The sequence below is a fragment of the Ursus arctos genome, unplaced genomic scaffold (assembly GCF_023065955.2).
Source record: "Ursus arctos isolate Adak ecotype North America unplaced genomic scaffold, UrsArc2.0 scaffold_28, whole genome shotgun sequence".
Taxonomy (NCBI): domain Eukaryota; kingdom Metazoa; phylum Chordata; class Mammalia; order Carnivora; family Ursidae; genus Ursus; species Ursus arctos.
The window spans coordinates 13541984-13565718 of NW_026622963.1; the positions used below are offsets into that span (position 1 = coordinate 13541984).

Below are 23735 nucleotides of genomic sequence, written 5' to 3' on the forward strand. Positions count from 1 at the left end.
TCTTAAGGTCAATTTTTGGGGTATTTAGAATTATTGGAGTTATTTACTTGTGTCTGAGGGACAAGGTGAACCTAGGATCCTCCTATTCTGCTGCCATCTTCCTCTCTCCATTAATATTTGCTTTATCTATTTAGGTGCTCCAAAGTTGGGTGCATAGATTTTTGCAATTGTTATAATTTCCTGTTGGATTGATCTCTTTATCATTATGTAATGCCTTTACTTGTGTCTTGTTACAATCTTTGTCTTAAATTTATTTCATTTGGTTTAAATATTGATACCCTGGCTTTTGTCATCCCTTCACTTTCAGGCTGTATGTGTCTTTAGTTCTGAGGTGAGTCTCTTCTAGGCAATGTATAAATGGGTCCTTTTTTTTTTAATCCATTCTCCACCTGATGTCTTTTGGTTGGAGCATTTAGGCCTTTTATATTGAAAGTAATTATTATTATTATTATTGCCATTTCGTTCATGGTTTTCTGGTTGTTTTTGGAGTTTTTTTCTGTTCTTTTTTTTCCCCTCTTGCTCTCTTTTTGTGATTAATGAGTTTCTGTAGTGTTATGTTTGGATTTTTTCTTCATTTATTATGTATCTATTATAGTTTTGGGTTTGTGGTTACCATGAGGTTCATATATAACATCCTAAGTATATAGCAGTGTATATTGAACTGATGGTCATTTAAATTCAAACACATTCTTTAAAAACACTTTTTTTTTTACTCCTCCCTCCTCCACATTTTATATATATGCTGTTATATTTTGCATCTTTTTATTTATAATTTTCTTACATCTAATTATGGCCATTTATTTTCCCTTAAAGAAGTTCCTTTACCACTTCTTGTAAGGCTTGTTCAGTGATGGTAAACTTTTTAAACTTGTTTGTCTGGGAAACCATTTCCTTCAATTTTGAATGATAACCTTGCTGAGTTGAGTATTTTTTGTTGTAGGGTTTTTTCCTTTCAGTAGTTTAAATATATCATTCTGCTCCCTTCTGGCCTGCAGAGTTTCTTCTGAAAAATCAGCTGATAGCCTTGTATGGGTTTCTCTTGTATATAAGTTGCTTCTCTCTTACTGCTTTTAAAATCCTCTTTATCTTTAACATTTGACATTGCAATTATGTGTTGTAGTGTGGACCCTCTTTGATTCATCTTGTTTGGAAACTTCTGTGTTTCTTGAAACTGGATGTCTATTTCTTACCTAGGTTAGAGAAGTTGTGGGCTATTATTTTTTTTTAAATAAGTTATGGCCTTTCTCTCTTCTTTTTCTGTGAAGCTTACAATGTCAATGTTTGCTTGATGTTGTTCAAGAGATCCCTTAACCTTAACCTCCCTTTTTTTCCCCATTTTTTTTCTTTTTGCTGTTCAGCTTGGGTACTTTCCATTGCCTTGTCTCCCAGATCACAGATGCATTCTTTTGCCTCCACTAATCTATGGTTTATTCCCTCTAGTGTAGTTTTTATTTGTTATTCTTCAACTCTGGTTGGTTCTTTTAAAATATTTTCTATCTCTTTATTGAAGGTTTCACTGAGTTCTTTCACTTTTTTCTCCAGCCCTTTGAGCATCTTTATGATCATTACTTTAAATTCTTTATCACACATTTTGTTAATGTCAGTTTTATTTAGTTTTTTCTGAAGTTATGTCTTGTTTTGTTTTTATTGTTATTGTTGTTTTGACACATACTCCTCTATCTCCTTATTTTGCTTGACTTTCTATGTTTGTTTCTATGGAGTCGACCAAACATCTACTTCTCCTAAACTTAAAGGAATGGTCTTGTGTATGGTCATCCCCTCTGTTGGGCTTGATGACTTTCACTGGCTGGCTGGAGCTGTGGCTGTCCAGTGGGCACCTTGGAGGGGCAGGTATAGCTGACATGGGTGCAGGTTGGTGTGGTCCATGGGCTCTAATGCAGTGGGTGCCCTGGAACAACAGCTAAAGCTGCAGTGGGTGCAGGTTGGGGAGTCCCTGGGTAGAAGGATTTGTATTCTGTGTTTAGGGCGTAGAATTAAATATAAATTCATAATATTTTCTTTATAGATTATGTTTAAATATTTTATCTCTTCACTTTTTGTCCATTATACTAGATGTGGTGTATTTGTCTTCAATTACTGTGTTTAGGATTTTGAATCTTTGCATATACTGGAGCTTTGCTTCATAAAGTCTGTTTCTCTGTTATTTAGCACATTAAGTACTCATAAGTGTTATATCTGCATTGTGAATTGTGGCTTTGAGCATAAAAAATGTCCTTCTCTGTTATATTTACATCGTCAGCTATCCCTCTCTTTTTGGTTGTGTTTTCTATTGCCTGATGTACTTTTACCTACTTTTCCACTTTCGGTCTTTTAGAATCACCTTGTTTTAGGCATGTCTCTTGTATACATCTCAGAATTGGGTCCCATTTTCTGCCAAATTGAAAGCCTCTTTCTTTTAATAGATGAGTTAAGTACATTCACATTTATTGATATGACTGACAATTTTAATCTTAATTCTGGTATGTAAGTATGTGTATTTTGTTTTATTAGCTATGTTCATTTCTCTACAAGATGTATGTTCTTGTTCTTGTGTTGGTAATTTTTTTTTTTTGTTTAAGGTTTTTATTTTAATTCTAATGGTTACCTTTGTGTTTAAATCTTTTAAATGCCATTAATACCCAATTTCCTTTTTAACCTTTACTATCTGGCTACTCAGTTTTTTCCCCAATGTCCTTTATTACCTACCTATTGCCTATACAGTAGTAAGATTTTTTCCCCTATTTTCGTCTTTCATTCAATCCATATATTTGTTTTAACTTTAGATGTACATGTATCTATTGTTAAATGCTGACCACTTGTCTTTTTGCTGAAGTTTTCCGTGTAATAGTGAGTCGTATGAAACTCATTCTCTAGTACAAGGGTAAGTAAACTATGGCCTGTGGACCAAATCTGGCATGCTGCCTGCTTTTTTTCAAATAAAGCTTTATTGGAATATAGTCACACTCATTGAGTTTTTGTTTGTTAATGGCTGCTTTTGTACTACATTGGCAGAGTTATGCAGTTGCAATAGATACCCTTTGGCCCACAGAGCATAAAATATTTACTTTTGGCCCATTAAAAAAATATATGCCCACTCTAGATGATTCCTCACAAAGGGCTACAAGGGTGCTGAAATTCCTAAATTCTTGCATGTTGAAAAACTTTTTTTCTATAGTCTTGATATTTTAAAGACAACTTGGCTGGATTTACATCATTTGTTTACCATTTCTCTCACTGATTCTTAAAAAGATGTTGTTCCATTATTGCCTTGTTTCGTATGTTGGTTTTGAAAGGTGTAATGTCAGTCTAACTCTGTTTTTGCCTATGGGCCTTGATGATTTTATGTTTCTTGAAATCTAATAGTTTTATTAGAATGTACTAGAGCATTTGGTTTTTAGTTTTTTTTAAATGTGACCATTAAAAATTACGTTTAATAAATGAAGTTGAAGAATATTTAGTGACATAAAGAGTTCAAACAGAGTAAAAAATATATATGTACCTACATATGAGAATAGTCAGCACAATCTCATTAAAGCTAAGATGAATGAGCTGAGGTATAGTGGTTTTTGGTTCTCTTTAAAAAACATTACAATTTGTTAGCAGAAATATGATGAGGATATATTGGAGACAAGAAAAATGATTATTTATGAGGGAGAGGTTAAATGCAGAAAGAGACGTAAGTTAGATTTCTCAATATACAGTTTGTATTCAGTTTTGTTTTAAACTATAAGAATGTATTATATGGCAAAAGTAACATTTTTTAGCATTTTTAATTCATAATAATATTTTTATTATATTATGTTATTCACCATACAGTACATCCCTGGTTTTTTATGTAAAGTTCAATGATTCATTAGTTGCATATAATACCCAGTGCACCATGCAATACGTGCCCTCCTTACTACCCATCACCAGCCTATCCCATTCCCCCAACCTCCTCCCCTCTGAAGCCCTCAGTTTGTTTCTCAGAGTCCATAGTCTCTCATGCTTCATTCCCCCTTCTGATTACCCCGCCTTTCTTTATCCCTTTCTTCTCCTACCACTCTTCCTAGTTCTTATGTTCCATAGATGAGAGAACCCATATGATAATTGTCTTTCTCTGCTTGACTTATTTCACTTAGCATTATCTCCTCCAGTGCCGTCCATGTTGCAGCAAATGTTGAGAAATCGTTCTTTTTGATAGCTGAGTAATATTCCATTGTATATATGGACCACAACTTCTTAATCCAGTCGTCTGTTGAAGGGCATCTCGGTTCCTTCCACGATTTAGCTATTGTGGACAATGCTGCTATGAATATTGGGGTACATATGGCCAACGTAACATTAAATTTAAATTAAAAAAAAGAACTAAAGCATCAGTCATATCAAAGTAGTCCTATATTGACATTTAATATTCTTGTGCATACACATTTTTGTCTGTATGCCTTTTTTTAATGCTTTTAATTCTTCTTTTAAAGCATTTCTTGGAAGATGTGATTTCTTATTTGAAAAGGAACCAATACTTATTTTGTTTCATGGCACTTAAGACCAATTTGTATTTTACTTGTTGTAGTAAAGATTTTCCACACATAACTTCATTTTCATAACATAAATTGCAATTAACAGGGTTTTTTTTGATGCAATGTTCCATGATTCATTATTTGCATATAACACCCAGTGCACCATGCCATATGTGCCCTCCTTAATACCCATCACAAAAACTGGGGATGTACTGTATGGTGACTAATATAACAAAATAAAAATTATTTAATAAATAAATAAATAATAAAAAATAAAAATAAAAAAATTGATATTTGCAAAAAAAAATTTTTTTTGTGCACCAAAAAAAAAAAAAAACCACTTTTTTTTTTTAAATCTGATTTTGGCTATATCAGAATTTTAAATTGCAGATGAGTGGAACAGAAAATTAGAAGGGGAAATCATTTGGCATTGATTTCAAAACCAGAGAATCTGAGATCCAAGAAATGTCAGATGCAACATCTTTTAGCTTTGATTCTACTTTTCTGCATTTTTTACAAGTTTCTCAGGGTAATATTTGCATAATTACTTTTCGGAGTTGCATATTGCCTTTAATTTCATGGTTTCCTACAAAATATTTTTCCATTAGAGAGTCCATTACAAACTACCTCTTGAAACTGCTGTGGGAATATTAACCCTAATTTGAATACCATTAGAAAGCTTTCAGGTATTAAAGTGTTCCCCCCACACCAATTTTTAAAGGTGATTTGGTAAGATTTCCTACTTTGCGTCTTCAAGCTTATTCTTTTTTTTCTGTTTTATACAACCCAATATCACTTTTAAATTCCCAGTCACTAGTAGAAATCCTTAAGATCTGCTGATGAAGAGACACAAAGATTTTAGGTTTTGTGTTTTTTTTTTTAAGATTTTATTTATTTATGTGACAGAGAGACAGCCAGCGAGAGAGGGAACACAGCAGGGGAGAGGGAGAGGAAGAAGCAGGCTCCCAGCCGAGGAGCCCGATGTGGGACTCGATCCCGGAACGCCAGGATCACACCCTGAGCCGAAGGCAGACGCCTAACGTCTGCGCCACCCAGGCGCCCCAGAGATTTTAGTTTTAAATATCAGTTCCAACATAAAAAACCGGGGATGTACTGTATGGTGACTAACATAATATTATAAAAAAAATATTAAAAAATAAAAATAAAAATTCATTCAAAAAATAAATATCAGTTCCATTTTACTATTTTGTTTTTCTTCTTTAGAGACTCCAATAAACAAATATTCCTTTGTTTCACGTTTTCCATTTCCATCACTGTCTCTGTGACTGTTTTTGTTTATTTATGTATTCATTTTTATTCTCTTGGTTGTTTTGATGCCTTTCTCATTGCCCCACATTACATTTTTATTTATATCTACTGTTCCTTGGGTATCTTGTAATTTTTACTCATTTCTGAGAAATCTTTGTATTTTATTTTGTTCCTAAGTTCATTCAACTTTCTGTTTCTCCCTGTTATTTGTCCATTTATGTGTTCTGTTTTTGAATTTCTGATTTTAAGATGGATGTTTGTATTTTTATTTATTTATTTTTTGCATAATATTTATTTATTTTAGAGAGAGAGAGAGGGAGCAGGGGGAGGGGCAAAGGGAGAGGGAGAGAGAGTCTTAAGCAGATCCTGCATTCAGCAAGGAGGCTAATGCAGGGCTTGATCTCACGACCCAGAGGTCAAGACATGAGCCAAGGGGCACCTGGGTGTCTCAGTCGGCTAAGTGTCTGCCTTCAGCTCAGGTCATAATCCCAGGGTTCTGGGATCAAGCACCGCATTGGGCTCCCTGCTCAGCGGGGAGCCTGCTTCTCCCTCTCCCTTTGCCCCCCCTCCCTCACTTGTGCTCTCTCTCTGACAAATAAATAAATAAAATCTTAAAAAAAAAAAAAGACACGAGCCAAAACCAAGAGTTAGTCACTCAACCAACTGCACCACTCAGGTACCCTGATGTTTGTATTTTTAAATGCCTGCTGGAGCATATTATTCTAGTTTGAAGTATGGACTTGCAGTTTTCTTTTGTTTCATAGATGTTTTTGAAGGGGAATTTTCCCCAGTGATATGTGTGAAATTTCAATTCTTGATGTTTTTTTGCTAGCTCTGTGTAGGACTTCACTTTTCTCCTATAAATTTAATGCTACTGGGTTTGCTTGTTTTTTGTTCTTTGTTTTTTTTTTGTTGTTGTTGTTGTTATTGTTTGGTTGTTTTGTTTATTTTGTTTTAATGATTCCTATTTATGGTGCCCTCTTCTGTCAGCAAAGTTTGAGCATTTCTGATTTGTGGGACCCCACTTTTGCCTTATTTTCTTCTTTTTACCTTGACCACTCAATCACCAAAAGAAACTTCTCCTGTCATCTGTGCTCTTTTTTCCCCCAGAAGTTAGGCATTCCCAGGAGGGCCCCATCAGTGCTCCTGCCCCATTACACAGAGCCTCACTGGAACCCTTTCTCTATAGTAGCTTCTCATGTCCCTGCACCATCACCCTGGTCCTTTGCTAGCCCCCATTCTTTCTTCCCTTTGGTTTGCCTCTGTAAAGCCTCATGGTGGAGGGAAGAGGATAATAAGAGTGGTGCTATTTTCTCTTTTTATTTATAGATAATTTGCACTTTTGGTGTTCTCCATCTTCAAGTTATGTGGAAGTCCTGGTTTTGTAGAGTTTTACTTCTCTTTTCTTGTTTATCTTCTCTTTTGAGGAGGAAATTTTGTGAGATGGGCAGTTATACCATTCCTACTGTACTTAGCTACTGACATTGCCAACTTCTTTTTTTTAAATTTAAATTAAATTAGCCAACTTTATTAGTTTCAGATGTAGAATTCAATAATTCATTAGTTGCATATAACACCCAGTGCTCATCACATAACATGCCCTACTTAATGCCTATCACCCAGTTACCCCATTCCCCCACCCACCTTCCCTCCATCAATACTCAGTTTGTTTCTTATGATTAAGAGTGTCTCATGGGGGGCACCTGGGTAGCGCAGTTGTTAAGCGTCTGCCTTCAGCTCAGGGTGTGATCCTGGCGTTCCGGGATCAAGTCCCACATCAGGCTCCTCCGCTGGGAGCCTGCTTCTTCCTCTCCCACTCCCCTGCTGTGTTCCCTCTCTCGCTAGCTGTCTCTCTGTCACATAAATAAATAAAAAATCTTCTTAAAAAAAAAAAAAAGAGTGTCTCATGGTTTTTCTCCCTCTCTGATGACTTCCCATTCAGTTTTCCCTCACTTCCCCTATGATCATCTGCAGTGTTTCTTATATTCCACCTAGGAGTGAAACCATATGATAATTGTCTTTCTCTGATTACCTTATTTTGCTCAGCAAATACCCTCCCGTTCCATCCACGTTGATGTAAATGGTATATTCATTCTTTCTGATGGCTGAGTATTATGTATGTATATATATATACACATACATACATACATACCATGTCTTCTTTATCCACTCATCTATTGATGGCCATCTCGGCTCTTTCCATAGTTTGGATATTGTGCACATTACTGCTATAAACTTTGGGGTGCATGTGCCCCTTCCGATCATTACATTTGTATCTTTGGGGTAAATACCTAGTAGTGCAATTGCTGGGTGGTAGGGTAGCTCTATTTTTAACTTCTTGAGGAAGCTCCATACTGTTTTTCAGAGTGGCTATACCAGCTTGCATTCCCACAAACAGTGTAAGAGGGTTCCCCTTTCCCTGCATCTGCACCAACATTTGTTGTTTCCTGAATTGTTAATTTTAGCCATTCTGACTGGTGTGAGGTTGTATCTCATTGTGGTTTTGGTTTGTATTTCCCTGATGCCAAGGGATGTGGAGCATTTTTCCATGCGTCTGTTGCCCATTTGTATGTCTTCTTGGGAGAAATGTCTGCTCATGTCTTCTGCCCATTTCTTGACTGGATTCTTTGTTTTTGGGGTGTTGAGTTTCATAAGTTCTTTATAGATCTTGGATACTAGCCCTTTATCTGATAAGACATTTGCAATTATCTTCTCCCATTCTGTAGGTTGTCTTTTAGTTTTGTTGATTGTTTCCTTTGTTGTGCTAAAGTTTTTTATCTTGATGAAGTCCCAATAGTTCATTTTTGCTTTTCTTTCCCTTGTCTTTGGAGATGTGTCTACAAGAACTTGCTGCAGCTGTGGTTGAAGGAGTGTTGCCTGTGTTCTCTAGGATTTTGATGAATTCCTGTCTCACATTTAGGTCTTTCATTCATTTGGAGTTTATCTTTGTGTATGGTGTGAGAGAGTGGTCAAGTTTCATTCTTTTGCATGTAGCTGTCCAATTTTCCCAGCACCATTTGTTGAAGAGACTGTCTTTTCTCATTGGATATTCCTTCCTGCTTTGTTGGAGGTTAGTTGACTATAGGTCATATATCCAACTTCTAAAAGGAAACCACTGTAAGTCAATCAATGAACACCATGCTGGGGCAGCTGCAGGTCGGGTGTATGGAAATTTTACATAGTGTTACTACCCCAGCAGGCTACATAGGTGGGTGGAGTGTGTGTTGTGGAATAGGTAGGAGGATGAAGAGTCAGTGTTTTGACTCCCGGACATGTCCTTTTTACTTTGCAACTTGATATTCCCATGAATGGGGAGATGGGTCCTTGGCAGTTGAATGGATTTGAAACTCACATGTACTGAGCTCTGATGATCAGGGAGGCACTTTCCCTCATGCTTCATATGCTTAATGCCCTTGTCTCTGCCCCACCTTGAGCTTAGACACCCAACCTGCCTGTAGGACTGAACTCCACATTCTCGTCTCTGGGAGTTGAGGTTGTGGCAGCCTTAGCACCTTCAGTGTTGGCTTGCCCTTACTCCCACTGACTTCCACAGCCAAGTCCTCTGAAATTCCCCTGTTTCTGGGTCTTGGATGAATCCCAGACTCTGCATTGTGCAGTTCCTCCATCATTCAAGGACATCTGAAGCCTTTCTTTTGGAAAGACTTCCCAAGCTCTTATGTTTCAAGATGACAAGTGATCCCTCCTCACTGATCCTAAGTTTCCAGGCACATAGCAGTGCTTGCATCTCTGACTTTCTAATGTCTCCCTGAAAGGCCACCTGTGCCTGGAGGGCAGGGCCTCTGCCTCACCTGCCTGTTTGCTAACAGTGGGCCCTGTGCTAGATCATCCTGGGGCTCAAGTGGGAGGATATTGAAAGCACGAACATGGGAACTTGTACAATGCCCTTGCCAGCTGGTGTCACTGGCTATGGCTCTGGGAGGAACGGTATCTCCACAAAGACTCAGCGTCTGAGGAAAATGATCAACAGTTCAAAAATAGCAGAAGTAAATGCAGTAATCACCAAACTAGTAATCAGTAGAAGTTTATTGTGCATATGGGCAGCAGCCAGTTCTGACATAGAGGCTCTCTCTGTCTTCTCTGGTCATCCAACGTGGTTACCCTCCATTTTAGGGCCCCTCCTGGGCTCAGGGCATCTGTCTCACCTGTGCTGGTTGAGTTCATTTGAAGTGCTGGGCACTGGGGGTGGTGTAATCTTGGGCTCATGTCATCCTCAAGACATAAATCCTTGTCTAGGCTGTGGTCTTTGTTATAGGTAGAAGAAGAGACAAACTATACATATTTGCCCATGGCCACTCATATAACTTCTGCTTCCTTCAATAAACAAGAATAAAGGATGTTGGGATAAAATAGTAAGGTGGTAGGAAGTACTGATAGTGTCCTTAGAAAAAGTTATTTAAATTAAATAAACATGACGAAGCAGCTGTGTCTCAGGGACTACGTGATCATTGCACTTGTTGAGTAGACTCAGTTGGTAATAAATGGTAGAAACTCTTGAGAAGTCTAATGGATGGATGCTAACTCCAGGTACAATTGGATCAAGATGTCAAAGGATATTGTCAGGACTGTGACACTTGCTCTCCCCTCAATATCTGGGCTCTGCTCAGCTTTATTTCCAAGCAGGCTTCTCCCAGGATGGTGTGGAGAAGCCCAGCCCACAGTCTAGTATCTCAGAAAGAGAGACCCTCTCCCAGTATTTTATCCACCTCCCAGGGGCTCTGATGCTCCGCCCACCAGTAAGCAGCCCACAATGGTGCGAGGAAGTAGCTCCAGGTATACAGGGAATGAGGAGGGCTGGCTTCCAAAGGGAGGAACTGACGTTTTCTGGGAAAATGAATGTGTATGTGTGTTTGTCAGCTTGACCTGGTGAAAACACTCAACCTAGAAACATTCTGATTTGATGCCTCAGTGTCTGCTCAGGGGGTCCACCACACTGCCCTGTTGAGGTCTTAACCCACTGTATGCTGGCTTTTCCCACAGTCAGAATGCCCTTCCTGGCCTTCCGATTAAGGTCATTTCCCCAGATTAAGGTCCTTCCTCAGTCACCAAATTCATAGTCTATTTTATTGGTGAGTCTTTACACCAATTATTGTTTGTGTGAGGTCTGACTCCACAGGGATGGTTGGTAAATGTTGGGAATGTGCCCATGTGCTCTTGGAGCCTAGATGTAGTCTGTGCATAGGAATATTTGAGGAGTGAAAGGTTTACTCTAAGATTGACAGTTTCTTCTATTTATAGATTTTTCTTGGATTTTTTGTAACGTCACTGAAGCAAACTAAGAACTAGATTTCTTAAAATTCAGCAGTTTATACCTCAACTTGGGGGAAAAAGCATTTAAAGAGTAAATATAATCAGTCAATTTATAATTATGGCCTCAATAAGTTCCATTTAAATGTAATGTATCAAACATGATGATTTGTTGAATAAATCAAATCATAGACACATTTTAATGTTCTGAAAGTTACAAAATCATCTAAGCTTCATAAAAAGAAAGCATTTCATCTATTTTAATTTTTCTTGGAAGTTCCTATTTGCCAAAAAGTAAAACAGTTTTTCTTTCATGATTTTAAAGTTTGCCAATATTATATAGCTGGAAGAACTCAGAGGGGTTCTCATGCTTTCCATAGTTGTGCAGTCTGTGTCACCAGGAGTCCACTGGGTCTCACAGATCATAGAATTTCCATTGCAGAAAACATTAGAGATTATTTGATTGAATCCTTTCATTTTATGAATAAAACTCAGGTATCAAACACATCAAATAGCACTCTGTGGGACCCTTTTAGGCACAGTGACCCTCAGTGGGCACTCCAGACAGCTCCCTACCCCTCCTAGACTCCTCAGTCACTGGGGAGAACACATTGTGAATCTTGTGCCTCCAGCCCCATGAGGCTGCCAGTGCCACCCCTTGGTAGGCAGGTCTGAGTGGACTAAACAGCCACATTCTGCTACTGCACTGGGTTTTATGTCCAGGATTTGTGTGTTCGTTTGGGAGGGACCTGCACCACCATCTGCAGCTTCTCTTAGGGGACTATTTACAGGGCACAACTTTCCTGGTCCTGAAGCCAAGTCAACTGTAGCAAGGCCCCAGTCCCCCATGGGCAGGGGAAACATGTCCTGGTGTTCTATTCCACTCTCCCCACCAACTCTGAAGTGCTGTCTGGTCTGGCAGCGTGGCACTGACCTTGGTCTGAAGTCGGTATCCAAGCTGTCCCCATGCCTGGCTGACCTCCAGGTGAGTGTTTCTTCCACCTCCCAGTTTTTTGTGGGCATTCCTTTCATTGCTCCTCTTGGCCAAATGTCAGCCTTGTACTTTTCTGTACAAATAGGATGCCGAGGCAGTAGCCTTTCTTTGCAGCATCAGGTAGGGCCAGACTGGTTCCTCCTCAGCCTCCTTCTCCCTCTGATGGTGCAGCCAGTAGAGGACAATTTTTTTTTTTTTTTTTTTTTTTTGGATTTGCCATCACCCTAGGATGTAAAGCTTTGAGCTAAGTTCCAGTGAACCTGCAAAAGGACCTTATCTTGAAAGGTCCAAATCCTACAAGGCAGTGGTTATTAGTTTTTGCTGTTAGCAAGACATATGTGTGTGATAGATTTAATCCATCGTACTCAAGTTTCTCTGCCAAATAAATGATAGGATTTTTTAAAAATTGAGTACTAAGTTTTATATTGATTTCCTTTCCTCTATAATAATTTCTATATATTATCAACCATGGATTTGCAAATGCAATTAAGTGTAACTAAAATTTGGTATTAGACATTGTTGACAGTTAAGTAACATAGATCGTAAATTTATGCTCTAATTATAAAATATGTAAAATCATAATTATGATTTTCTCTTACATCTTGTTAAATAATGAGATACATGTTCTTATGTGGACAGGGAACTATTTTTACATTAAGTTTATTGCCATTATAATGATTTCAAAATGAGAAATGCAACTTTTTTTTAATGTTTTTTTTATTATATTATGTTAGTCACAATACAGTACATCCCCGGTTTCCGATGTAAAGTTCGATGATTCATTAGTTGCGTATAACACCCAGTGAACCATGCGATATGTGCCCTCCTTACTACCCATCACCGGTCTATCCCATTCCCCCGCCCCCCTCCCCTCTGAAGCCCTCAGTTTGTTTCTCAGAGTCCATAGTCTCTCATGCTTCATTCCCCCTTCTGATTACCCCCCCTTTCTTTATCCCTTTCTTCCCCTACTGATCTTCCTAGTTCTTATGTTCCATAGATGAGAGAAATCATATGATAATTGTCTTTCTCTGCTTGACTTATTTCACTTAGCATTATCTACTCCAATGCTGTATATGTTGCAGCAAATGTTGAGAAATCGTTCTTTCTGATAGCTGAGTAATATTCCATTGTATATATGGACCACAACTTCTTAATCCAGTCATCTGTTGAAGGGCATCTCGGTTCCTTCCATGATTTAGCTATTGTGGACAATGCTGCTATGAATATTGGGGTGCATATGGCCCTTCTCTTCACTACGTCTGTATCTTTGGGGTAAACACCCAGTAGTGCAATGGCTGGATCATAGGGTAGCTCAATTTTTAACTTTTTAAAGGACCTCCACACTGTTTTCCAGAGTGGCTGTACCAACTTGCATTCCCACCAACAATGTAGAAGGGATCCCCTTTCTCCACATCCTCTCCAGCAATTGTTCTTTCTTGCCTTGTCAATTTTTGCCAGAGAAATGCAACTTTTAAAACCTCCTGAGATGATTGCTGATATTGGATATCCAGGTTTACTTGTTCATTTTTGTCTATTTATTTACATGCTGTTATACATGTTGTTCTCACAGTGGCATGCATGTGGCATGTTGAAATCCCAGCCAAGCAAGATAAAACTTTCCCGATTGCCTCATCTACCTGCTGCGTTTGATTCTGTCTGAGAGGTAACATTGCTAGGGCCTTATTTTCTACATACAGAACAAAAAGTGTGATTGTGGAAGTGTTTTCCTTAAGTGTTTAAAACACTTAATAGTTTCTTTGAAAAAGAATTCAAATTTCAGAATTTTAACTTTAACAAAAAGGGTACTACTCACACTTATTAAAGTTGGAAAATTTAGATAAAAAGAAGATACCTATGCATTACGCACCTTTGAGAGTTATCAATATTTTATTGTATAGCCTTTTTATTTTCTATATGTATGTTTAGTTCTTAAAACAAAATTAGAATCATTTTTTTAAAAATTAGAATCATTTATGCATATGCATAAATTTATAATTAAAGTATAATTACATTCTTTTCCACATCACAATTATACATATTCTCTAATAACTTGCATCTAAACTTTTTCCATGCAAACTTATTGCTATATCATCTAAAAAATCATATGGCTATGCCATACTCAGCTGGCATTTTGGATATTTTCTACTTTTTCCCCACTTGAAACAGCTCTGTAAAGAGCATTTTTTTTTAAAGATTTTATTTATTTATTTGACAGAGATAGAGACAGCCAGCGAGACAGGGAACACAAGCAGGGGGAGCGGGAGAGGAAGAAGCAGGCTTATAGCGGAAGAGCCTGATATGGGGCTCGATCCCATAACGCCGGGATCACGCCCTGAGCCGAAGGCAGGCGCTTAACCGCTGTGCCACCCAGGCGCCCCTGTAAAGAGCATTTTTGAAACTGGGTGACTCCTTCTGATTCCTCTTGTTGTGTAGGGTCTCAGCAAGAAAGAGGTTATGTACTTGAAGGTCAAGGGTTTGGGGAAAGAATGGGTGTGTTGAAGTTCTGCACCAGATAAGAAGAGAAGTCATGACTGCATGGCCCAAAGGGGCGAGGGGAGAGCTGGGATTTGCAGCTCTGGAGAGGGCTGCCCAGCCCTGGTTTGTAGCAGAATGCTCCTAATAGTCTGCAACCTGGCCAGGAAGGAGCCACGAGATTAAATACCCTGACCCTGTTCCTCCCAACTGTGGAGTTCTGCCAGTGTGTTCCATTGGCCAGACCCACACAAGACCGTCTAGAAGATAGAAGACCTTGACTGAGGTAGGGCAGGAAGCACGGCTTCCAGATGCACAGAGCCAAGGAGAAGGCTGAGAGTGTGCTGGGGTCAAATGTGGGCTGTTCCAGTTCAGTCCTACACTTGTGACTGTTAGGATCTATTTTTATCCTAGTCCAGGAGAAAACCACCTGTCCCCAACACAAGAGTGGCATAATATCCCATCAGCTACTGTGCAATGTGGGGTGATGTTGATTCAGTTATACCCAAAACTTGAAGTGTTAGCTACTCTAGTGCTCTTCATATATGGCAATGGGGAATAAAGGGCAGGGGTGGGGGAAGAAGCAGTGAAATATCATAACGCATATCTGCTTCCATCCCAGCTTCTAGAGCTGACATGAAGTCTGGATTGTTAACCTTCTCTAATGTCGTCTTTGCCTTACCCTGCTACCACCTCAGCTACATGGATTTTATTCATTGTTGGAGGTGACCCACACCTTCATTCCCATAGGATCTGAGTCCTTGGTGGTCATGTCTTCACTGGAGTACCCAGGTGTCCATGGATTAGGACTGACAGAATTCAAGGAAGCACCTACGTGAATGCCCCGCTTCTGGACAGTTCTCCTTGCCCCTATGAGGGAATAGCAGCCCAGCTCCCTCTGATAATTGGGATTGGTCGTCCTGGATAGCAGAGGGACTCCTCTTATCTGCTTGATGGTTACAGCATATGAGGATCCCAACAGGACACAGGATGATCTCAGCTTCCAACATAACAGCACTTTCATTGTGCTGTTAGCTGCATTTCCTGAGCTCAAGACTGTAGAGACAGGGAGCAAAAATTCATTAACTGGATTACTGGGTATAATAGCAAAAAGGACCCCTCCCATCGCTACCCTTTGGTTCCTGCACTCATGCTTTCCAGTAGGTATTCAGGAGGTAGAGACATATATTGTTCATTTGTTTAAAGCATACACTGCATGATGTAGGAGGACACCCCAAGTTTGCAGAGTTTCGTGTTGCAGTAGCAGGTAGTGCAGCTGAACCTTCAGCAGGCCACCATTCTATTGAGTCCAGTGTTTCTGGGTAGTGGAGCAAATATTAAGACCAGTGGATTCTGGTATGATGTACTTCCTTCATTGCAACAGGAATTCCTGTCAAGGGAACTGGGGAGGAAACCAAGGATTGTAAAGCGAAATCTGAAAGTCAGTCAATGATGGGGCTAGTTGAAGCCTTGCAGGATGAGAAAGGAAATTTTTATCTGTAACATGTATTTTTTTCAACCTAATTACAAGAGCCCTTTAAACAACCCAGACTGATTCTCTTACAGTTGTGGAGACCAGAAGTCTGAACTCAGTGTTGGCAGGAGGTTTCAGAGGAAGTCTAAACTAAGGGTGTTACTTCTGAGGCCTCACGGGAAAATCATATGATTTTTCTCCTTAAACATATTAATCTGGTTGGTTACAGTGGTAGATTTTCAAATATTAAACCAGTCTTTCATACCTGGAAGAAATCCCACTTGGTTATGGTATATACTTTTTTCATACATTTGTGAGTTCAGGTTTTTTTTAACATTTTGCCAGAAATTTTTGTATTTGAGTTCATGAGATACACTGATATGTAGTTTTATTTTTTATACTAGCTTTTTATGATTTAAGCTTCATAAAGTGAGTTGAGAAGTCTTTCCTCTTATTTTCTGGAAAAGATTGTATAGAACTGGTGTTAATTCTTTAAGCATTTGGTAGAATTCCCCAATGAAACCATCTGAACCTAGAGATTTTTTCCTTCCATCCTCCCTCCCTCCCTCCCTTCTTTCCTTCTTTCCTTCCTTCCTTCCTTTCTTCCTTCCTTCCTTCCTTCCTTCCTTCCTTCCTTCCTTCCTTTCTCTCTCTCTCTTTTTGAGATTTTAAGTTATGAAGTTGACCTTTTTAAAAGTTAAAGAGATATTCTATCTCTTTTTCTATCTATTTTATCTAAGTTAAGTTTTGATATTTTGTGTTTCTTGAGGAATTGGTCCATTTCTTCTTAGTTATTGAAGTCATGGGCATAAAGTTGTTGACAGTGTTATTTTTTTTAAAAGATTTTATTTATTTATTTGAAAGAGAAGGAGAGCACGAGTGGGGGCAGGGGCAGAAGGAGCAGGCGAGAAGCAGACTCCACGCTGAGTGTAGAGCCTAATGTGGAGCTCCATCTCAGGACCCTGAGATCATGATCTGAGCCAAAGTCAGACACTTAACCCACTGAGTCACCCGGGTGCCCCAATAGTATTCTTTTACTATTTTTTAATGACTACAATATCTGTAGTGAAATTCTATATTTCATTCTTGATATTGGTAATTTTGTATCTATTTGCATGTTGTCAGTCTTGTTATAAGTTTGTCAATTTTATTGATTTTTCCCAAAGAAAGACCTCCTCCCCACCATTGGTTCAATCTATTGTGCTTATATTTTAATTTTTTGATTTTTGCTTTGATCTTTATTATTTCCTCCCTTCTGCTTCATTTTGGTGCTGGCTGCCTAACAGTGCCTGGCAGTGATAAGTGCTCAGTAAACATTTGTCAAACAAATAAAGGAATGAATGGGACTGAGCAATGTGGAATATTGCTTTATGAGGATTTTACATTTATAAAGACTTATTTTATAAATGGAACTGTGTGTCCGGAGATATAATGGTCATTCACAATAATTATCACAGGTGCTGTGTGGAGAGTCATTCTTGGATGGATTCATCTAAGAAGGCTTCTTGTGAGGATATTTTTATAAGTCTTAACCTGAGAAGAAAGAGAAAAAAAAAACCCAGTCTCTCAGCAGTGTTAGGAAGCTTTGGCGATTTCTTGGTTCCTGAGCAATGAGTTATCCTTTTAGGCATGTTCATGTTTGCGTCCATTTCCTTCTTCGGGTGTCTAGGATGTTCGGAAAGTCTTCCTGTGCATCTAGATTTATTTGTGTCTTTGTCAGTAGGACATCTTTAGCTATGCCAAGAGTCTGTCACTGAAAATAATAATAGTGCTAATAATAAGAGGGATAAAGGCTCTAATTTGTAGATGTAATTAGATACATGTAATGTATAATTTCATGTAATAATTTCATGTTAATAGTTAATAACTCATGGCAAATTCCAAACCACACTTCACTGCAACATTCCAATTTCCCCTTGGCGATCCATCATTTTCTTATATATAAATTACTTTTTGGCATAAGTTACCTTTATTCATAAGCCCTGAGGTTTATAACATTGAAGTCATATGTTTCTTATATTCTCAACTGTGTTAGGAAATGTTAAGACCAAATGAGACATAATGTGAATGAGTGAAAGAGGGTTAATTCACTGGAAGAATCAATTTTGAGGAGTTCTGGCAGAGAGCACAGTAGCCACACCTGAGGGGCAGAGACTGACTACCAATATATTCAGATTACAAGTTCAAAAATACCAATGGCTCATTCTTCTTGCCTTTGGGGAAAAAATAACAAATATAGAAACCACCCCCTTAAAAAATAAAACTAAGCAAATGAAAACATAGGAAAACACCACTATTGCTACCAAAAACACTTAATAAAATTTTCTGTTCAGTTTTATTGCTTTAGTGTTTTTCAATAAGTATCCAAATATCTCTTCCGTGGAATATGAAAATAGATAGAATTAGTTTTTAAGTTATAAATGCCTTCAATGGATCTCTGATTCAGTGTGAAGGAACAACATAAGAAGTTTATTTTTAGAGAATGAGCGTGGTCGTCTAGCTTTTCTGTGAGGCACCTGAACACAAAGGTCATTTACAGACATGATTGTTAGTGAGTTCACTGGGAAGATACATGCATAATTCTGGGGAAAAATGGACACACAGGTATTTTCATTTTTGGATGTTTGCAGCAAAAAGGATTTATAATGAGCTCTTTATCAAGTTCAGTAATCTGTTTCTAACCTAACTGTGACATTCTCTAAAAATAGTGCTGTGAATTAAGTTCAGTTAAAATAATTTCAATTGTAATGTATTCCAAATGTTTGTGAAAATAGCTGAATATATCAGCTGTTAAAATGTCAGAACTTTCAATATATTTGAGAGGTTTTAAAAATCAGGGTGTGTGTGTGTGTGTGTGTGTGTTTCCGATCAGGTCAGATTTTGATGGGGATGATTTTGAAATAAGATAAGATACCATGAAAAAAGAAGAAACCAGCAGGGAAAGGTAGATCAGAGGGTATCTGATAAAAGGACCCCAAAGAGCACATGACTTTCTATTTGACCTCTTGAATACTAATATACTTGTGCTTCCACCTTGGTACAATTGATGGTCATGGGACTTTTAAGCGTTTCCTTTCAAATTCTGACAGGATTCAGGTTGACTCGCATCCTTCTCTCTTTATCCAGAGTTGCTATGTGACTCATGCTGACCTCTGTTACCCGGCAGAGGGCTCTAGGATGGACACAAGGTCTAGCTATGCCCCTGCCAGATCCCTGGGTGGTGATTAGGGGTCCACAGATCAATTGCAGAGGATTTGACAGAGGAGAAATAGCACACTTAATCTATTTTTTAATCTAGAAGTTACCTGAAGGAAGAGTATTTTAACTGAGTTATATAATAAGAAAGAATATTGAATTCTAGTTTTTCTTTGGGGGTATAAACCTATTAAAGTTTATTCCTCTCTCTGATTGCAACTGAAACTGTGGACAAAATACAAAACCCAAGTATCCATGGACTCTGAAAAATAAACAAACCCAGGTGGATTGTGGAAGGGATTTAATACTTGGAGAAGTGACCCCCTTGAGGTGATTTTTTTCTCTCTCCCAGACCTCCCTCCAGGACAGCAAGCCTCAGTCATAGCATGGCATAGTGGCATAAATGCCCAGCACTCCCACAGTTTCCTCATCTTTCCACCCAGAGAAACCAGGGAAAGTTGCACCCATGGGCTGAAGAATGAGCGAATCTCAGAGAAGAGAGCCAGGGAATCCCACACCCCCAATTCTGTGCATGAACATGTACAATTCTGAATAATACATGTGTGGCACAGACCCAAACCAGCCTAGTGAAGGCCTGGAGAACTATTTGAGTTTAGAACTATTCATACAAGTCTCTAACTCCTGTATGCTGGACAGGCACAAATCAACATAGCAAGGTTTAAAGAACTCAACAGAAACTTGAACCATATGCACAAGTTTCCAAGTGCCGAACTCAGCATATGTGAGATAGACCGAAACTATCATGGAAAATATGAATTTGAACCACTATCCATGGAAAGTGAGACAGAAATTGTGGTCTGAACTTAACTTCTAACTGAAAAAGGAAAGAAAAGAATAATCTCCAGAAGATTATAACAGGACCCAGAGTCTACATATCTTAACATTGACAATATCCAGGAAATGCCAAAGGACTCAACATACAAAGAATGAGGAATATATAATTAATTCTAAAAAGAAAAAAAACAATAAATAGATCTTAATTGCAACATGATCCAGATGTTGAAATGAAAAAATATATAGTATCTATTATAGACATTGTTGCTATACATAAACAATGAAGCATGGAACACTACATCAAAAACTAATGAAGTACTGTATGGTGACTAATGTAACATAATAAAAGAAATTTAAAAAAAAGTATCTATTATAACATGCTCAATGAGGTAAAGAGAAAGAAATTTGAAATGAATGAAAAGATAGGAATCTTTAAGAGAGAAACAGAAATTGTAAAACAGAAGCAAATGCAAAGGTCAGAACTTAAAAATACAACATTTCCATTAAAAAAAAACTTTATGGCTTCAGTAACAGAATGAATATTACAAAGGAAAAGGTCAGTGAATCAAAAATAGAACAATGTATGTCATCCAGTCTGAAGGGCTTGGTAAAGAGTCACATATTTATTTCCTTTGCCATTTTATAAAGGAGTTCTTATTCGATAGTTCTATTTTGACTTCTTTTCAATTAAGAAATCAGTTACTTTGAACCGAGTTATTAGATATAATGTTCAAGTATTTTGAAGATTTTTCCTTTATGTTGTCTTATGCTGCATACCATGAACCTTGATATGTGGGTTAATTACATGGCACTAAATATATAAGTAGATAGTTGTTTATAGGCACACATCAAGGTGTGGACATAATACTGTGTATGTGTATTTATGTATATGTATGTATGTGTATACACACATACATAATCATCTCTATTCGATATCTAGCAGGAAGTTTTAATCTGGTTTAGACCTCTGGCTTTTCTTTCACTCAATAGTATAGAATGAAAGAAAAGATGTGACTAGAGTTAATTGTTTTGCAAATTAAAAATTCTATTTATTTATGGATTATTATAAATCAGTGATTCTTATCAGGTGGTTAGGGCTGATTCTGTGGCACCATTGGCACTGCCTGGAGACATTTTTGTTGTCATGCTGGGGACTGGAAGCCAGGGATGGTAAACATCATCCCACAATGTATAGGACAGCCCCCACAATAAAGAATGATTTAGTTCCTAATGTCAACACTGCTGACTAGATTTATGAACAGATTTATCTAAATACATTTATCCTTATGATTTTCTTGATATAATAGCAAACTTGGTTGGGAATAATGATTAAAAAAAACCAACATTGAGGTTTCACAGCTTTTAAATGAAGGCAAGCAAACAGCTCTACACGTGGATAGGGAAGTTGTAAACTTGTATTTAAACATGGTCAAGCTGATGTTTTCAGTATTTATAGTCATTGAATGATGACATGGTGACATCACAGTGCAAAGGCCATATTTGAGAGGTGCAAGGCAGCAGTGTCATGCCCACGTTTGGTTCTCTCTCGGTGCTTACTGTCCGGGATCCATCGTGAGCAGCCCAGCATCCCTTCCATGGCTGGGACCAAGGCAGCACCTGAGCAGGACAGCTCTTGCACTTACATCTCCTTCATCTAATCTCTCTACTACCTTTCCTTGGACACAATTTTCTCAATCTGTCTAGTACTGAGAAAATAATTATGTGCTGCAGTTAAGTATTTACTTTCTTTCTCTGACAGTTATAAAAACCATGCATTTTCTTTGATTCTTCTAAAACTCTAACTGTGATGTTGAACTTCAAGAAGAAACTTGGAACGCAACTTACTTGAAAGACCTATATGGAGTGACATTTCATTACGTATAGTTGAACAGTGATCCTATACACCGATCCTAAGGAGATGGCATTCCATTCGAATTTAAATTTAACGTGGACAGTAACATAAATCAATGAGAAATTCCTGCCTGTGGTATTGTACTTTCTTTTCAGTGAATCTTCAGTGTGCCTATCCGATAGTAAATTATTTATAGACTGAGTATTTGAGTCTCATCCTTTATAAGACATGAGAGCCTGGACCTGCCTTATGTTCACTTCTTTTCATTTTAAAGACATGTTTTTTGAAAAAAATTTGCATATATGCTCAGTTTTAAACTGATTCTCATCATATATCCATTTCTTCTAGGCACTGGCACATCTCCACTTAATAGAATATGTTGGAGAACAGACTGCTTTGCTAATAAAGGTACATTAAATACTGCAATAGAATGTGCTTCAGCCACTGTTACTTTGATTTTGTAAAAAAAAAAAAATCTAGTAAGAATAGGTCACGAATTATGTAAAAATTATAGCAGGGAACATTTTTTGTCCTGTGTAGCCTGGAGATGAAGGAAGACTTTTTCCAAAGAATATATAATTACAGATGCCTGCAATTTTGATACTAGCCTTCAGTTAAAAACCGTCTAAGGAGAGCAATAGAGACACCAGTGTTAGTAAGTGAATGCACAGCCCCAGGGCTCTGCCAGGACATAAGTTCTGTGTAACCAGTGTGTGCTGCCACCAAAAATGAGGCCACCCTTCTCGCCTCCCCAGGGGCTAGATGGCTTGGGTGTGGCTGGGAATCACTCTCCTCAGTTTCTTATAGACCCAGGTGAGTCTCCTGGTATTAGCCAAGAAAGCCCAGGCTGGTCTTGTTTGCACACCTGGGTCTGCCTTGGTCTTCTCCTGTGTGAAAGGGAAAAGACTGACAGCTCTGTGAGTCCCACATGTCCTATCATCACATTATCTGTGTGTGTGATTTATCAATGCTGCTATAATATGTAGCACTGCTATTATCTGCTCCTTTCCAGATGGTCCCAGAGGATCAGCGCCTCACAACTGCCATCATCTTGGTAGTCTGGGTTTCAGCCATTGCATCATCCTTGATTGACAACATCCCATTCACCGCAACAATGGTGAGTTGCACCATTCCTCCATGTGATAAGGACCCGACTTTCAGCCTGGACACGATCTGGGCTCACCAGAGGAAGCAGGGAATGAACCTTGTCCCTTTGCTACACTCATAGCTCTAGAGGAAAGATGTGGCAAAGCTTGGGGCCAGCTGGGCCAGGGGTGCTGAGACCACACTGTAGGCTGGAACTCATGGGCAGTGCATCAGTAATTAGTTGTTTCAGGGTTAGCCCAACTGAGAGCTGCCACACCTCATGGAAAAGACGATCTGTTTATATTTTTCTTTTTTAAAGAAAACTGTAAGATAACAAAGACAGGCTGGTTGAAGACATTCATCCTTTATTCCCTGTGAATACAGAAGCTGTTCTAATGGCCTGTGTGGCTTCTCACGCTTGGCTTGGGCTGGATTTTGAGTTCTCTGTGTGGTCCTGACCGCAGCTGAGATTGGGATACACATGAAAGGCCTTATACAAGGATGACGAGCCCTGTTCCTGCTGTGTCTTCTGATATCACTGATAAGTGTACGCAGAACTGTAAATCCCTGGCGTGACTGTGTAGAGGCAGGAATGGGAGCTTGCATACAGGAACCCGGTGTCCTGTCATGAACACCTGAGGCTCCAGGTGTGCTAAGCATGCGTGAACACTCCTCATGACTGGACTCTGGACAGGGGAATTTTCTCTGTTCTTGTGACGTTGAGGGCCCAACCATACTCCTGCACAACAGCCTGTGCAAGGGGGCTCCCATCACCTTCATCCCCTTGTATCACATTGGGAATCATGTGGGACCCAAGGGAGTAGAGCAGAGAAC

General features: G+C 38.6%; 1 protein-coding gene across 4 annotated transcripts in view; it reads left to right on the plus strand.

The window, feature by feature from the left end:
* Positions 1–23735, plus strand: part of OCA2 (OCA2 melanosomal transmembrane protein) — a 442347-nt gene that overhangs the window by 275051 nt on the left and 143561 nt on the right. For all 4 annotated transcript variants that reach the window (XM_048221311.2, XM_026510290.4, XM_057303788.1 and 1 more), the window contains 2 exons: positions 22164–22223; positions 22828–22932. In XM_048221311.2, coding sequence (XP_048077268.1) covers positions 22164–22223; positions 22828–22932 — 165 coding nt within the window. The remainder of the gene's footprint in view (positions 1–22163; positions 22224–22827; positions 22933–23735) is intronic.